Source organism: Papilio xuthus, unplaced genomic scaffold (genome assembly GCF_000836235.2).
Source record: "Papilio xuthus unplaced genomic scaffold, Pxut_1.1 DF827461.1, whole genome shotgun sequence".
Classification (NCBI taxonomy): Eukaryota; Metazoa; Arthropoda; class Insecta; order Lepidoptera; family Papilionidae; genus Papilio; species Papilio xuthus.
The window spans coordinates 1,473,882-1,492,917 of NW_013531188.1; the positions used below are offsets into that span (position 1 = coordinate 1,473,882).

Sequence of the window (19,036 nt, forward strand, 5' to 3'; positions counted from 1 at the left end):
CAATTGACAGTGTAAATAGTATTTTAAAAAACTGATAGGAAACTATCAACATTACTGCGGTTGGTACCTGAAAGATAATTTCCATGACTATAGATACTAACCTACTTTTTATAACTAAAATATTTATTTTCATTCTCCTGCCAGCATTATAAGCAAGAGTTCTAAAACCAAAATGTTAATGGCCACCATCCTAGTTTAACTGTCAAATGGAAGGACTAACCGTGAGTTTCTGAGATCAAAATCTCCGTTTAAAATATGTTGTTATCTCTGTTTTGTCAATGATGAAAGACAGAGATGACAATATGTTAAACGAAGATTTTGGTTTCAAAAACTCACGGTAAATTAGTAAGAAACTAAAGAAATCTAGAATTAATCATTGAGTAACAAATTGACAAACAATTATGTATGATAAAGAATGCCGCAATATTACCTTATCAATAATTATTTATATAAAATTGAAACACAATATCATTTATTACAGTTGTAATAAAACACAAACATTTGGGTAAGTAATTCAAATTATTATTACTATGAAATTACTCCATATTTTTTAATTTATGGTCATCATGAGAGTAAACGTCACCTATGAGATCTCTTGAACCCGATGATATGTAAGGAAGTGTGAATAAGGAAATTATGTGTTTTTTTTAAATATGGCGGTTATCGTATGACGCACCATAGATTAACAAAACAATATTCTAAATCAAAAACAAAAAATCTTCCTAAATTGATAACTTCAATTTGTTTTGTTTTCCGTTTAAATGTTTGTAAAAATGCTAATACGAGATATTATCGTAACAAGATGTTTGTATTGCGTTTTACTATAACGACACAATAGTTGATTGCGAAAGACATTGACTTATCTTTGACCCGTCTGTCGCGTCACAACCGCGCCCATTCCACGCATTCAAATGCTATAATAATTAAAATTATTACTAATATTATTAATTCAAAAGTCAATTGCATCTGTTTGTTTGTTCCATTGCCATAATAAAATTGGTAAAAAAATTATTAGTATAATTATTTGGCGCAGATTAATTAAAAGTATTGAAAAGAAAAATATTTTTTATTTATTACATTATAATTTGGTGTCCTAATGCATAATGAAACTAGGCTGATAAACACCCATTGTCTCAATATATTGAATGGTATGTATACTAATAAGTAGCGTTAAAAACCGTGGGCAACGTATTATATTAATATTAGCAACTATTGCTATAGCAACATACATCTATTAATGCTTATCAACCACACTACCAGGGGCAATAATTATGTTTACGATATTCATTCGCAGGAGGTTAATGTGATTTAGCCGCGCTTACAATTATATAATGTTTGTATTTTAAAGGACAAAATTATACGTATACGTTTGTATAAATTATAAAAAAAGTGTCTCGAAGAAAAATATTTGTACAACACTGTCATAATAATTATTACCTGATGATTCACAATGCAACGAAGTTAATCTTTAACTTGAATCGCAACACAAAATTTTTAAAGTTTTTTTCATTTATGATATTATGTGTCCCACCACCTTGAGTTTTAAGCCATTAGTGATCCATGCAGACTTTATTTTTTAAATTACACTAAAAGAAGAGTTTTCGTGCCAATATTTGAATACTGACACAAATTTTCTGGTTTTGGAAATTCTTTTACGTCCAGGTCAACTGCGACATAATAATATTAGTTTTAAAAACCATTAGTTTACAAAATATAATTATTTAATGATATATGACATGGATCTATTTTAATAACATTTTCTAAAAGCAAAGATATCTAAAACAATAGGTAATGTTATAGTGTTATGGTTAGTTGCTTGCATTACCTAGCCTAAGCATGCCTCGTAAAGGCTTTGACGCAACTGTCAATGTCATCTTCAGTTAAAACAAATCGTGGGTCGGGGTTAGGTTATTTTATAACCTCTTCATAGTTAAAATTGTAAATTAAAAAAGAGTTTTTTGTGAGTCTGATACATTTTACTACTAGTGTACAGATCCTACTGATATTTTTTACTACTATTCAGGATATTTCTGATAAACATGTAAGTAGGCTTTTATTTAAATTATCTAAAATAAGCGTTCTAATGTTTGTTTACCCATATAAGTTTTTATTTTTCTTGGTCAAATTAATCATTTCCCCACATTACATTTATAGTTATAGCATTACGTGGAGTTAATAGAATTATGTCTTATTTTTGTAAAATAACAGGTTATCTAATTGTTCTCGTCTTAACTTTTATCAACTATTTCGTGCGTAAACTTTTCTTATGATAATTTATACGGATGGAAAAACAATTGAATGATTAAAATTTACATTGAAACGTGTCTTTAACACGTCATTAAATAATTTTAATTTAATGTTTGATATAAATTGCTTCCATTTTCTTTGGACAAATAGTTTTGCAAACAAATCAATGTTAAATTGATAGAACGGCTACATAAATTAAATATTACTGATTTGAATTGAAATGTAAAATGTAATATTAATAATCATTATTTTAAGTACCAAGTATAATTGTGACAATATTAAGTACTAAGTTTTAACCAATTTTTATTAGAGAAAAAAACATCTACAGACTCTTGGTGCATACTCTTTTTTGCACATGTTCCTTTAAATTACAATAGTTAGTACCTTTTTAATAAAAAAAAATTCTTTTATTTTTTTAAATTAGGTTTGCTACTTTTTTTCTATTGTTCGAAAGTTGATAAGGCAACAAGCAAGTTTCTACATTTGTAAATTTCCTAATTTGTCAGAAATTAACGCAATAGAGTTATTTATGACAATTATATTACTATTTTAATTAAAATGAGAACATTAATCAATATAAATAAATTTTTGTTTATAATGATGACACCATAATTCATTGTACTTGTACTTATCATGAATATGAAGCGGTTTTAACCAGTTTTATACAACTGAAATGGAAACACATTGATATAATGTGAACTAAATAACCTTTCTTACTTGATTGCTTCAATTTAACACCTTTTATCCGTAAAAAAGCAGACATTACTGGTTATTAACAGAATATTTTTTTGAAATGTTATCGTAATATTAAAGCCGTCTGGTGAACTAATGACCTCTATACGTCAACAGTAGGCGATGAGGCAAACTATTTGTTTTCGGATTGTCAGTTCACTTTTGTCTACCAAGATGAGAAGTCATACATACTATGAGTCGATGGGAGCGGCCAGGTAATTGTTGACGATTTAGGTTTTATTTCTATTCGTGTGTCTGTGTGTTTTTCTGTCATTTCAAAGGTGTTTTTAGTTGCTTATTTCTATGCTAATTGACACGGTATTTATTCATTCACCAAACTTTTTTTAGCATAACAATAGTAGATGAAATTTTGTAGGTTTTTTTAAATTGCTGAATTAATTTAAAATTTTCTATAATCTAGTAACTAATGTATGTTTATTTGTTATAAATCATTTTTCTTTTGTTCTATAGAATTATGGCCCAAATTATTGATGGGAAGGCACTGGCTAAAGAAATTAAAGATGAATTGAAGATTAAAATCCAAAGTTACATAAATCTAGGCAACCGTGCACCATCCTTACGCTGTATAATAGTCGGTGAAGATCCAGCAAGTCATACATATGTCAGAAATAAAATACAAGCTGCGATAGATGTTGGAATTGATGCTACAACAATAAAATATGATGCAACATTAAGTGAAGATGATTTGATAGAAGCAATTAATTCTTTAAATATAGATAGAAATGTTGATGGAATTCTTGTACAATTACCGTTACCTGGAACAATGGATGAAAGAAAAGTTTGCAATACCGTTGCACCGGAAAAAGATGTTGATGGTTTTCATATTATCAATGTTGGCCAACTTTGTCTTGATATGCCAACTTTTGTGCCAGCTACAGCCCTTGCTGTTGTGGAGATTTTGAAAAGGTAAGTTTTACACAATTTTTTTTAATTTTATTATTTTTAGGGTTCCGTACCTCATATGAAAAGACGGAACCCTTATACTCGTAGAATCACTTTGTTATGCGTCCGTCCGTGTGTCAAGACCTTTTTTTTTAATTACTATATTATTTTTGTTATTACTGAAGTTAGGCAACGGTATACTAACTGTCGCCCATGACTCCGACCGCTCGGATAAAAAACAAATAAGTAGTCTATGTGTTCTTTCTAGTTCTACCAAATTTCAGCGAAATCCATACAGTCTGGATATACCTACTAATAAACATCCATCCATACACCGAAACATTCGCATTTGTAATATTTGTAAGATTAAAAAATTAATTGAAGTTTTTGAATATGTTTCTCCATTGAAGTCCATCAATAATTATAGTATAATATATTTAAATAGGTATTTTTTCAAAACAAAAGAAATATTACTATACTAAAAAATATTGTAGTTAGTGCTGATATTACTTCTATTCAAATAATAATGTTTAATCGTTGTTTAAACTAGAGTTGCGATATTCACGTAGTTCTCTTTGAAATGGTATGTACACTGGATAGACAATTATTAATCCGTAACCGCTCTCCATTCCATATATCGCACGATCTAATGAAACAGATCTCCGGTTGACCTATTTCCAGCATTCAATAAGCCAATGTGATGAAATGTTCATATCACTATTCAGTGGTTTTTTTCAAAACTACCTACTTGCTTGTCTGAAATAATCCGTACATTTTAAATGCATAGAAACTAAAAGCTTACTCTGCCTTTTAAAACACGGCAAAATCATAGAGTAGATAAAAACAGAGTGATTTTTTTGGTCTTGTAGGTATAAAATAGATACGTTCGGTCGGAATGCAGTTGTGGTGGGTCGTTCGAAGAATGTAGGCATGCCGATCGCTATGATGCTTCATAGTGATGGGAAACATGACAGCCAATTGGGTATGGACGCAACTGTGACAGTATGCCATCGACATACTCCAGCGGAACAGCTGGAGTTCTTCTGTCGTAATGCTGATATTATTATTACTGCTACTGGTATGTACTACTATTTAATTAAATTATGTGTGTTCTTTTAAGACTACTTGGCTTAGCGAAGTATATGTCTCCTATAAAAGATTTCGTCATAAAACATTTTAAATTTATGGTGTTCCGTTATTACCCGTCAAAATAGAAAACGCCTACGTTTGAATGACATGTCGGTCAATTACTGTATGTTCATATTTCGTTTATATTTGTAGGTGTTCCTAAATTGATTAAAGCAACAATGATAAAACCCGGGGCTACAGTTATAGATGTAGGAATCACAAGAATCACAGATGAACAAGGGAAGACGAAACTTGTCGGCGACGTTGATTATGAAGGTATTTTAACTTATACAAAATTTCTAAATCTCTGATTAAACACACATATCATAAGATTACAGGATTAGTTGTGGACAGGATGGTTGATGAACTTTGTCTTTTTAGATATAATTGTCTATTGCTATTGCTCACCGATTTTTTTTTGTTTTTATTTTATAGAGGTTAGCAAAATAGCTGGAGCAATAACCCCGGTTCCTGGTGGAGTGGGTCCAATGACAGTCGCGATGTTAATGCATAACACACTACAAGCCGCTCAGAGGCTTGCAAGAAAGAATTGAACATGTTTACCTACGTGACCTATCTACGTTATCTAATCGGTTGCGATTAGTTATTTTTTCTCGAATATGTGGAAATCTTATTACCGATTATAATTATTTCATAACTGTATGGTTAACTTTTGTTTGCACAAGACTATTGTTTATATTAAGACGTAAAAGGTTAAGAAAATAAAAATAGGTAAAGAAAATGTCTAAAATTGTGCCTTTATAGATTAAAAATCTCGTAGCATTTAAAGAAAAGTATTATATTTAAGTGACTTATTATAAGTTTCTTCTTTATTTATATTAGTTAGGGTTTTATCGTTTTACTAAAATACATTCCTCATTTGATTTTTTTTTTGGAATGGCTGTGAAAATAATATTAAATTCATAAAATCACCTAACTCTTGTAATTTTGTTGAGCTCAATGTACGTAGTTTACATTTATATATTGATTTTATTTAAATTAAATTGCATTTATAATTTAAACAAAAGAAAATAGTAAACGATTTTTATTCCTTATGTACTGGATGAAGACCGATTTAACATTTATATATAAAAAATCTTTTATGTAAATTTACGTACAAATAATTGTATTTACTTGTTATGAGACAATTAAATTAAATATATAATAAAACGTTTTGTTTTTTTTTAATGTTAATAGCCCAATGGTTAAGGGTATAGATTTTGATCAGGTGGTCCAGAGTTCGATTCCCGCCTTTCGACTATTGTCGTTAACCATATCATATAACAAGGCTAGAACGTACTTGGAATGGTACATGAATAATTTAAATTAACAAGAATCTGCTAATATTTTAACTATAAAAAAAAACAAATAAAAAAAGCCACAAAAATTATTAGTATATACCTAACCCAAATTCCTTTTCAAGTTCTAGGAATTATATTGTTAAATTACGAAATAATCCACATTTATTTGGTTTTTTTTATTGTATAAAAAGAAAACATCTATCAGAACTACACACGCCTCGTTTTGTAACAAAATAAACATTAATTTGCTCGTTACTTTCGTCTAAACAAGACACAATTAGGCTCTCTATTGCTGAAGGCTTTTATAAAAAAAAATACAAACATTCTAAAAAGGATAACCCATTAATTTTAATAAGTGAGATTTATAAGAGGGAGTTTACACTGAAGGCAAGAAAAATCACGTCTTTTATTTAAATTAGGCAGTGCTATTCCTGCTCTTTTTTCAACGAACAGTCTCGAGAATGTTTTCTCCAATATATAAATAATGTTAATATATTTAAATATCGAGATGCTACATTAAATAGTTAATCCGTTTAATCCGTGCGTGCGGTGCGTCCGGCTCGGGCCAGTGGACGCGTACCTTTATACGAACCGAATTGACCTTTCCAAAAAAAAAAAACATTAATATTTTTACGTATATCAAAAGTTTGTGTTTTTCATCAAGTGTAAGAATGTCGTCATCGGTCTTGTTCGTTATTTCATGTGACGTATATTGTATACGCTAAGAATAAATACATTAAACATAACAATAGACCGGACGGTATATCGATAGATGCTCAGAACGATTGCTAGCAACTCAGTTGTTAAGTTTGACACGTCGAGACTTGTCGCTAGATTAGTTCATTTATCAATATAATAAGCTCCCAATACAGTTAATTAGTTTTATAAATAAATCTAAATAGATAAAAAAGTAAATACATAAATTATAGTCTGTTCATTAACATACGATATCTGTGGCGAGCCTTGACATTTGACATTTAGTGGATTGATGTAGATAAAAAATAAATAGGTCGCTTAGTTTTGTTTCCTTATTTTTTAGTAGCGTTTTTTTTAAACATGTAAAATTCAGTCATGTAAAATTCAGAAAAAAATCTATAACTTTTAGTCATTATTAGATAGAATCAGATTGATTAGTGAGGGGATAAACGTTGATATTTTAATAAGGTTGCGCCGATACACCGCCGGTACAGTGTCGTATTCCTCGTAGTCCTAACATAACCCATAGATCTTGGTAAGTATTATTCCCTTATTGCATTATAGATTTATTTCTTGGATTAACTATACTTTATAATAAGCCTAATAAGTTATAAAGTATGATAGTTTACTATCATCTTTGGTTGCCTCAAATATCATCAACGATTTTTTGCATGAAAAGAATCTTTATCTCGGATACTTCTTTTCAAACAGAAAATGGTTTCTTCAAAATTATTCAAACTTTCCTGAGACATTATAATAAACTTAACTAGTTTCAAGCCCATCGGGGGTTCTTCATCAGGACGAGTGAGCGACAGGCTGCGTCCGCGAAATAATACCAGTCCCACTCACCCTGATGAAGGGGGACAGATGGGACTGGTATAAACTTGTCGGTGCCGCCACCGGACGAATATACGTGAGTGTTTTACCGTTTTTATATAAGTTTGTTAGTGTCTTAAAAAGTTATTTAAAACAACGTTTATATAATATTAAACCGAAGCTAAACAAGACAAAGTATTGAAATTACGCAATCTTAAATTTCGGCGTTCAGTATTTCCACAAATTGTCTCGTATCTTGCCAACAAATTACGTAAATACCTGATGATAATAGCTTTTCCTTTAGTATTAATTAAGGAAAGGTTCTTCAACTTTTTGTAGACTATACTTCATTAGTAGGCGCATAGTATTCATAATGCCAAGTTTACATTATTCCAGTCCAGCAACCGATATAATCACTGGATTATAACTGGAACTCTATATGACATTTATGCATGAAGTGCACTGAGTGGGTTTACATTGTTCCAGTTGTATACCTGTGTTGATTCGATCGCTGGACTAGCATAATGTAAACAGCGAACAGGGAAGGTCACAGCCGCACACTATCGAAACATATTATTGTCTCTGTCTTTATCTTTGAAAAAACTGAGGTAACAATATATATCTTTGTATGGTATTCAAATATTAGCGATAACCAAGTGCTTGGATAAAAATTAAAAAAAAGTCCAGGATTTAATTGATACTGGGTTTCAATATACACTATAACAGTATTTGTATTAAATTTATTTAAAGTGGAGCATTTTACGTTTCAATAGTTCGTTGAAAACGATATCGCTTAATTGGCGTGTTTTACTATTTTGTCATAAAAAGTTAATTGCTCTTTATTGCTAGCAAATCTATTTAATTCATTACTTGGTTGGTTTATAGTACCCTAGGGTATTTATTACATTAAAATAACACGAAAGTGACATCTTTTGAACGCGACTTCGTCCACACTTGATCAAAAAAAAATCTTTATCTATCCCAATTCATCAAGATTCGTTAAGCCGTCCTGCAGATACAAACATTCATCTAATCATTCGCATTTATTATATTAGTAAGATTTAATAACTAAAGTAATCTGATGTTGTATACAGAATTTTCTTTTATTTATCTATATATAAAAAAGAAAGTCGTGTTAGTTACACTATTTATAACTCAAGAACGGCTTTACCGATATGGTTGAAAATTGGTGAGGAGGTAGCTTAGAGCCAGGAGACATAGGATACTATTTATTCAATTTTTTTTCGAATTTATGCCTTGAAAAGCTGCTTTTTATTTAACTTATCTATATATTAAGTTTTTTTATATATCCACGCGGACGGAGTCGGGGGCGACAGCTAGTACAAATTAAAAAAAAAAAACTATGTGAAGAAAAGATGTTAATTCTAATTCAACTAAGTGTAAAGACATTAACATACCATGTAAAGCAGTCTCAAAGAGTCTCCTTCTCACTGGAGTTGAATAGAGTTATCACAATAAAACACTGATTATATCTTGATGCGATTCAACTTTAATCAAATCCTTTCCGCAGTTCGATAAATATACCAAATAGGTTAATACCGCGATCTAGCAATATGGTCCGCCATCTATTGACATAATAGTCATAACATTCATCATATCTTAGCATAAAAAATGTTTCCTATAAACAGTCAAATTCCAAAAATAAACGTCAATACAATTTCCATAAAATGATTGTAACTTCAAGATTCCATGATCAGGGATTGGCTATAAAACACAGGATTTCGCAAATAATCGTCCCTCGCAAAGTTATTCGACTATAAAATTCCTACAATTTTACGGTTGATTGTATATACTAAAAGATTACTGACATTGTTTAAAAGTTTATAACGCGGCAGACTTTGCTTATAAATTCCCTATTATTCACTTTAAGTATAAATTTTTACAACAAACTCCAGTTCTATGAGCTCTATAAAGATTTTAATCAAAATTGCTTGACGCTGAAAGCTCAAATTTATTTTAAACTAGCTGTCGCCCGTTACTTCGTCTGCGCGGAATTTAAAAAAAAACATAATTAGTAGCATATGTGTTATTCCAGACTATGTTCTATATGTATGCCAAATTTTATCGAGATCCGTTCAGTCATTATAAAGATATCTCGAAACAAACATTCGCTTTTATAATATTAGTAAGAAAAGACGAAATTATTGAACGGACACACCAAACCAAAGAGGAAAAAACCTTTTATTGATACAGTAAAAAGTACATACTTTTCCTTTGAAAATATTTATATTAAAAGCTATATCGTGGCTCCTATTTAGTAAAAATATTAGACAATTTGTAAAGTTTTATTTGATATTCTAGATAAAAATTTAATTCCGCGTAAATTGGATATTTGTTGGAAGTCAGAAAAATAACCTTTATATGTTCATTGCGAATTAAATCTTTCCCTAAGATTTGTTTTGTATTAAGTCGCTCATTCTAATTAATGTCTGCTAAATATTCCCAGAAACTCCAATTAGTTTCTAACCTTTACTTATGCGTCTATAAATCCCTATCAGGACGCGTGAGCCGATCTTATTACGTCCCTTATCCTGTACAATGTAAACTAAGAGCCGCTACGTGGCCGTTTTACGGAACAAAGTAATTGGGTTATTTAAACTCCGTTACAGATCCTTAACATTTTAAGGTCTCTACGACCAAGGTGTACATTGGGACAATGTTTCACAGTTGCTTATTGAATTTATGTTTTAATATTTTTTATAGAATTAAGTTAATTATCTGTGCATTTCATAGAGTTACGTAATATGACCATGATAAGGATTAAGAAGGTAATATCATACTAATATTATAAATACAAATATTTTAATGGATCGATGGAGTAAGAGACGTCAATAAAAGGCGGGGTCAACGAGTGGACTGATTTATTTGTAAAGAAGATCATTAAATATTTTATGTACTGAGACACTTATTATTATCAGATGCTACAGATGGATGGATGTTAGATGGTATCTCCAGATAGTCATAGATTTAGAGTACAGTATGGAAGAACACTTAGGTTACTAATAATATTTTTTTTTCTTTAATATCGCGCGGAAGGCGCGTCCGACAGCTATCTGTTATAAAGTCGACGTAAACGCCACCATACATGGTCTAATTTATGACAATAAATCAATTTTTGATGTAAAATATATAGAATAAATATTATTTTTAACCACTGTTTTCTTTCTAGCTCATTACGTATATCTCCCTTTTATCAGATCAATGTCTATTAAGCATTCCTTCGGTGTTCAATTAGTAGCTAATAATTACTTATGTCTCAACAAATCTCAATTTGGGCGCGTGATCCGGAACTATTGCGGTATCTTTTATCCGGCATTGGTATTACGTGAAGAGGAACACAAAGATATATTTTAAAGGAAAACAAAAGTTCGATGTACTTAAATAAATTTGAAATAATGTTGAGAATTTTAAACTTGACATGTTTTTTTACCTATTTCTTACTAAAGTCACACGAGGTTATTAATTCGGTTTAAAGAACTTTATTTACTCATAAAACACACAAAGTTTCGCTTACAATGAGTATAAATGTAAAATATAACATAAGGGCTTGCGGGTTAATACAAAATATAGTAACAAAAACAGACCTTAGTACAATTATAAGAAGTTAAATTGAACAGAAATGATATCTATATGTAATATTGAGCGATGAGATATGATTTAAGTTTGTTTTTAAAAACTTAAACACTTTCACAGTTGTTTATTTCGTCTGCCAGTTTATTAAACATTTGAACGCCCTCAAACAATATAGTTTTATTTCCATAGTTAGTACGCGGAGTAATTAATGTTAATTTGTGTTTAATTAGTAAAAGATAATTCAAGACTCTTGTACACTAGCTGTTGACCGCAACTGCGTCCGCGCGGGACGAAAAACTTAGTAGTCTATGCGTTTTTTCACACTACGTTCTACATCTATGCCAATTTCAGCAAAATCCATGTAGCCGTTCTGGAGATATCTTGTAACAAAAATCCAATCATTCGCATTCATAATATTAGCCTTTTCATTTATATAATTTCAAACTCGGTATAAATTTTTCTCCATTCATAAATATCAATTAAAAATTAAATCTGTAAGATTGAAATGGATAAAAAAAGAATGAAAGATAATTATTTCCTTTTCAAAAAGTGTAAATTCAAACGTCACTTTGTATTCGTAAGAATTTTAAGATTGCTCTTACTTTTGACAATGCTAATTAGTTAGAGAGTTCTTTCTGTGCCTTGTCATCTTATCTATGACAATGGAATTTGAGTAATGTCTTAAATTGTGCGAAATGTAAAGTCACTTTTAATTGGAATTCCCCAAATTAATTTTCGCTTGATTTTGACGTTGTGAAATAATTTTTTTGACGTCTTATTTATTCAATACCGTTTTTAAAAACAATCTGTCACCATATAACAAAGTTATGTTCGAGAAATTTTCGTAAACTATAGTAAATTTATGTAACCGAAAAGATGATAAATTGAATTAAAAAAATAATTCCGAATAGTCAAAATTTTAAATTAGCAATGACGTTTTCATTTCTGTATTGTTTTTTTTTTGTAATTTTAACATTTGGTTGGTCAATAGATGGCGCCACCAGTTTAGTAAATAGCACTGGCACTTTGGCGAAATCTTTATGATTAAATCTACCAAAGAGTTTTCTTTTGTTTTTTCTTACTTCGAGCGTTTTTTTCGTGTTTGAACACGTTTGTGTTGTCTAGAGTTTTATTCATGTTTCGTAGTGTCTTGTCTTGTTCTAGTTGTAAGTTCTAAACAGTTTTTTTTACAGGGAAGTGTAGTGTTTTATTAAAAAAAATTGAAAAATTGTACTGATTTTATCATAAATAAAGAATATCAAAGGATTGTCCACGCCAGGGGGAGAACGAGACTGCGGCGTTGGCAGCGTCAACCATTAAGAAGTTATGCTGCCAGTAGGTGTAGGTTAGACTAATTTCTCTTTTAAAAATACAGATGTAATATATTCTTAAACAGGATTTTCTTTTCATTTTTGTAGTGTAATTGTTCTTAACCTTTTATAAAGTTTAAAGATACAATGGTGTTGATGGTCTGTAATAAATAATTTTATTAGTTTAGACGTTTTTATTACAAGGAATTATTTTCGCTAGTGACATATCAAGTTAGCTTTTAGTTTATAAGGTCGTAAAACTTTATAACCCAGACTATATAATATTTAGAGTTTTAGAGCCGCATTTAAAGCTTTTATAGAATTTGTTTAGTGTATATACACTATATGCTGATGAAGGTAATTATTTTTTTAAACCCAATTTTGATTATATACAGGGTGTCCCAAAAGGTTACGTACATAGGAAGGGGGATGACAGGGGTGGTCACAAGGGTCACCAGAAAAATGAAATAAAAATTCCCCTCTGGGTATTAAAAAAATAAATGGCATTTTTTAAAAACTTAAAAATTTTACACCTTCGGGGGCAATTTTAATTTAATTTCAAATCTTTGTTAGTTGTAAGGTTTTTTTATTTCATATTGATAAAGGGTTATTGACTTTTTTTTATTTTATTTTTCTGGTAACCCTTGTGACCACCCCTATCATCCCCCTTCCTATGCACGTAACCTTTTGGGACAACCTGTATAAAACGCAATAAATATATTATCTCATTCCTTTAAAGGAAATAAAAGGAATATAAAGTATTAAATATTATTAATTAAGATAATATTTGAATTCTTTGATAAAAAAGGCAATTTGTCCTCATCTTCTAATATGCTCGATGGGTGAAGCGATAATTAAATTAATTTGACATTCTTTCCAATTTCGCTGAACAGAATATTACGAATTCCATTAGTTCGGAGATCGGATCTATTGAATACTTTCAAGATTGCCGATTTGAAAATAGATGTATTTTTTTTAATATGAGATGATTTTCTTCAGAAACGTGATTTCAAAATATTACTAGCAAAAAAAATAGTAGTATTAATATAAAATATTTTACTTTAAGTCAAAGGTTAAAGCACTAACGTCCTTCACAAAATCAAGTACGTAGATATTACAATATTTAAATTGAAGATTTATTTAAGGTTTTGCCCGCGACTTCGTTGGCGCGAAATATGAAAACTAACTTCGTAAGTAGCCTATGTATTCTTCCAGACTATGATCATCAAGATCCGTTGAGTCGTCCTAAAGATAAATTCGGACATACATGTATTCATCCGTCTAAACTTTCGTATTTATAATATTAGTAAGATTACCGTGTAGAATTGATGCTTTGGTGTAGGCTGCTGAATCTTGAAATATAAGGATGGCAGTGGCAAAGAATGTCTATAATTGACTCAGAAACTTTCTCTATTGACGTATTATACCCCCAGAACTACCGTTGAATACTTAGTGGGGGTATTGTTAACAATCTTTGTTTTTTTGGTCTATTATGTGTTTTAGGCCGTTGTTAGCACTCCGAAGTAACTTTAGTACTAGGGTAGCGTGTTCTTTGTGATTGCAGTTTCAAAACCATCGCAAGGACTCCCTTGCTACACTAAGATGGTTACTTATTGCCACACCATTTGCTTTTGTAATTTTAAGCGTTGTCTGTGTTGTAGCAATAAATGTTTGTTTACTTCCAAAAGATAATAAGTTCAATATATATTTTTTTAGTAGTTTTATAATTATTACATCAATTATTTTGTTTGAATCCTGCCTTTTTTTCCTTATAAGTGTAGATGTTTTAGTACAATGGTGTTCTTAAAAATAATAAAAAGTTATATTGAAAATTGTTGGCTGTTATACCACAAATACGCAACAATTATCTAATGAATAAGTTGATTTAATCGTTAATTGTTTAATCGTAGCGGTGAATGTGCGTGATTCGATGTTCATTTGTGACTATTCATTACACATCATACAAACTAAAATTAATTTATTTTACATTACAAGTGCTGGTTTAATTATTGTTAAAAATACAAACGAAACTTCCTTCTTTTTGAAGTCGGCTAAAAAACTGACTTTATTAACTTAATTTAGTTGACTTCTGTAATGTTGCTAATTAGGGTTGCTTAAATTACTTATTTTTTTACAATATTTGTGTTTTTTTTATTTTGCGAATGTTATGTTTTATACATTATAGATGGTCACTAGATAATAAAAACAATTATAATATTTATTACTGGTTAGTAAGGAGGTGACAGTAAGGAGTTCACAAATGTTTCTTACCCATTTAATTGAGGGTTTAGTGAAAATTTGCAACGGTTCCGTATTACATAAATCCGTACTTTTATCATATAATAGAGTAATTAAGTTAAAGTAGAGTAGTAAAGTGCAGTCTCTTTTAAGAAAGCTATAGATTCTAAAAGTTTTGTAACTATAAATAAATATTTCGTGGATGTAACAGAATAAAAAGTTCCAAAAATTATATAGAGAATAAGTGAAATTCTTTTCTAAAGATCGTTTTATGTTTTTCTTTAAAGAATGACCTTAATTTTACTTTAAAATATAAAACTATGTATAGGTTGTACATTAATTAGTACACGTTAATATTGTAAATCATTCAGCGATCAAAACTGGCAATATAAATGCTATTTATAAATAATTTCAAAGAATTTTTCACTTAACGTATGAGTCAGTGTATATGAAATATTCGTTTTGAGTTTGCATATAAAAATATAACTTAAAGTAGAACAATAAAGTTCATTTTACATTAATTTTAATTACGAAATACTTCATCGTATTGTTGAAATAAATACAACTCGATATTTACAAAGGCTACTAATGAAAACGGGGTATATTACTGTCGACATATTTTACGGCAATAAATTACACGTAAATTAGTGAATATTTATTTGCATTGAACGAAACGTCAACAGTAATTTTGTTTCAAAACTCATTAGCCTTTTGAATCGAACATATATTTGTGTAATTTGTGTTGTCGCAAATAAAAAGTTAACATGCATTTAAAGTGAAATAAGAGACTGATGAGTTAACTAACTGTTCAACCTGCAAATTTCTAAGAAGAAATTCAAAGATATGTTTGAATTCAACCAACCCGTATTTGGCCAGCGTGGTTGACTATGGCCTTATCAACCTTAACTTAGAGTAGGCTCTGAACCCCTCGGTGGGGACGTATAGTGAGCTGATGATGATGAGTTAACTAAAATATTTAGCACATTTTTATAAAAATACCACACAAAAGTAGAAATTAACAGCAACATGACAGCCAAAATTCGTTCATAGCATTGTAAATACTTATACCAAAACGAAAAACACATTTACATTAATAATTCTATCAAGCACTATTCAGGACTAAATCTCGTTGATACTTCCCGCGCCATCGTTTATTGTTGTACATCTATCTTTTATATAATTAAAAAGGCAAAGGTTCAATGACCATTATGCCAGGTCTTTGGCAGAATGTTTTTAACAAAATATCCAACTATTTTCTATATTTTAAACATAATTTTTAAAGTAACTTACATTGTATAAACTTGCTAATAATGATAAAGGTAAAGACAAGACGACATATTAGTACAAAAATGTACATTAACATTACCACAAGCAAAGTACTAAAGCATAATGTAGGGACTCTAAAGCTTTTAAAGCTCTTTGTTTGAATAACATATATAAGTTGTTCTTTAGTTTGCCGCGTGAACTCATTAGGTTTGACCTTATGATGTGCTAAGTTAAAAGAAACATATGTTCTTTATATACGTAATATTTTACATACAAAATTTAATATCATAAATGAATATTTAGTGAGTTATTTTCATAATAGGCTTAAGGATTACAAAGATATAGTTTAGATACAGATATGAATCCTTTTCGAGACGAAATTTTCACACCGCATAATACTAATTTTATTGTTTTCAAATATGAATCAAAATAATTTAAATGTTACGACTATTTTTGTTGTTGAATCTTAGTGAAAATAGTTTGAAGGATTTTCAACTTTAAATTCTTTGTGACTGTAACGTGATTAATATAGTCATGCCGACAAATTTATAAATTTTCAAATTAACTATCGTTTATTTTAAAGAGCTGTTTTAATAAGTTGTTAAATTTGAAATGGTGTTAATCTCTTCATTGTTATGTAAATTTTTTATATTATTTCCAATATTACGAGTAAAATGATCAGAATGTTGCCCTTCTAAATCTATACTCATGTTATAAAGCGGAAGAGTATGTTTGTTTAAACACTGGTCCTATTTGAAAAATTCTTTTTTTGTTGGATAGTTCATTTATAGAGGAAAGATTTAGGCTATATAACATTACGCAGAGCGGACGGAGTCGCGGGCGTCAGCTAGTATTTACTAAATAAGTTTATGTTTACGGTGCTAAATACCTTAATAAAAAATTGTAACTATTGACTATAACTTTAAATAGTTCAACTTCACGTGACTTAAAATACTATTTTAACTGAGTGAAATTAAAGTTAAAAGTAACATAATATTAACATTTCAATCTATTTATTATTTGAACAAACGCTTAAGTTATAAGAAAATCTGTTAAAGTACTGTAGAATATCTCCAAAGATTTGTTAACAAAACTAAGTTAATAAAAATTTAGAAGACTATATTTGAACACGTGCCAATTTATAACAAAAGTGGCATAGAACCCAAACAATTTAACCCATTGTACGGTTTATTATTAAACATAAAGGCAGGAGTATTTCCCTCATAATTATTTGGCACAAAGCATCGGTAATAAATTTTAAATATAGACCTTTATACATAACATCGCGTTTCAAAAGCTTTTAGGCGTAACATTGCATTAAAATATCCTTTATTTTTATGCTAACAAATGTGTTTAATTATAAAGATAAAAATGAAATACGCGATCATAATTTAAAAGGAATGGCTGAAAGGTATGATTTGAAAAATGTTCTTAAACGTACACCTATTATTCTTTAAAAATACATATATTTTTGTTAAGATGACCATCATAATGTACACTTTTGAATTTAATAACGCTACTATTAGCTTTTACATTACTTATTCATTTATTAACCTTGTTCTTAATATATTACATTTCATATAAAAAATAAAAAATTATACTAAATATATTGTATTAAAAATAGAGCACCACCGGCCGGAGTCCCATGTCACAAAACCAGTGGTCAGGGTTGCAGAGACAGGAACCTTCTCACGATGCGTGCGGTTTCTAGGATAACTGCCTTTTGTATCGGGCCCTTAATCCAACTGTTAAGCGAGAGCTTCTTGAGATGTTGGTCAAAGCTCTTCGCTATCAGTCCATTCACCGACGACTATCGGAATAATGGTATTCGATTTCATACGCCACATGGCGGTAACCTCGTGGGCCAAATCTAGGTATTTTAACAATTTTTCCTATTCAACTTTCACGAATAATAATAATAATATTAGCTTTATTATTATATGTGAGACTACTCGTCGTACATTTTAACAGTGGTAGAGCCCGCTTTAACAGCTTCGCACGAATTGGCCCGGCTCGCTCGGTGAAATACCACGACCACACAGAAGACACGCCTCAAATGGAAGCAATTCCGCGTTTCGTCTGATGAGTGTGCGTCCCGGAGGCCTTTAGTCCTCTTTCCCTACCCAGGGTGGGTTCCAGTCCCACTAACACTCAAGAAGGGGCCCCGATGGGTTCGAAACTAGTCGGTGCCGCCACCGGACGACTATAAGGTTTAGCCGTTTAGTTTAAGAAATAAGTGTTTAATCGTTTTTATATCAGTTTAATTATGTCTTATTAAAAAAGAAAGGTTATATAGAATTATTGATCCATTTTTTTTAATTTGGTAATTTCATGAGAAATTTAATTAGAAATAAAAAATAAATACCACGCACATTTATTTAAATATTGTGCAGTTATTAAGCAGTAATTACCAGTATCGAATGTAGAGTTAATTACAGAAAATAATACGTTGAATTTAAAACGATATACTTAATTAACTTAAAAGTAAATTTCGATATTGCTACATTTAAAATACGCGCTCAATGAGAAGTTATTTGAAAACTGTATTATTTCACATTTAAACTGCACTATTTGTTGATTAATTTATTGAAGGATTTAATTAAAACTAAACTAAAACTATCGAAGAAACGAATATTTGGAAAAAAAAAACAGCTTTTGATGCTTAAAGTTCGCTTTATCAATACATTGATATTCTATACATTTTATACCTTTTATTACTACTTGGCGAATGTACTTCTTACATTCGGCAAGTACACAATATATACATCATTTAATATAACTTAATTACTTAATTGTAATAACAAT

The 19,036-nt window shown here is 30.0% G+C and overlaps 1 protein-coding gene across 3 annotated transcripts; it reads left to right on the plus strand.

The window, feature by feature from the left end:
- The first annotated feature begins 480 nt into the window (after window positions 1-480).
- Window positions 481-6,141, plus strand: Nmdmc (NAD-dependent methylenetetrahydrofolate dehydrogenase). Of its 3 annotated transcripts, none has more exons than XM_013314231.1 (6): window positions 481-505; window positions 3,097-3,194; window positions 3,451-3,906; window positions 4,752-4,960; window positions 5,164-5,286; window positions 5,446-6,141. In XM_013314231.1, exons 2-6 carry the CDS (start codon window positions 3,103-3,105, stop codon window positions 5,562-5,564), a joined length of 999 nt encoding a protein of 332 aa, XP_013169685.1. In that variant the 5' UTR covers window positions 481-505; window positions 3,097-3,102; the 3' UTR covers window positions 5,565-6,141. The 3 variants fall into 3 exon arrangements, with proteins under 3 accessions (XP_013169685.1, XP_013169684.1, XP_013169686.1); XM_013314230.1 differs by lacking the exon at window positions 481-505 and adding an exon at window positions 1,881-2,041; XM_013314232.1 differs by lacking the exons at window positions 481-505; window positions 3,097-3,194 and adding an exon at window positions 1,881-2,041.
- Window positions 6,142-19,036: the final 12,895 nt, after the last annotated feature.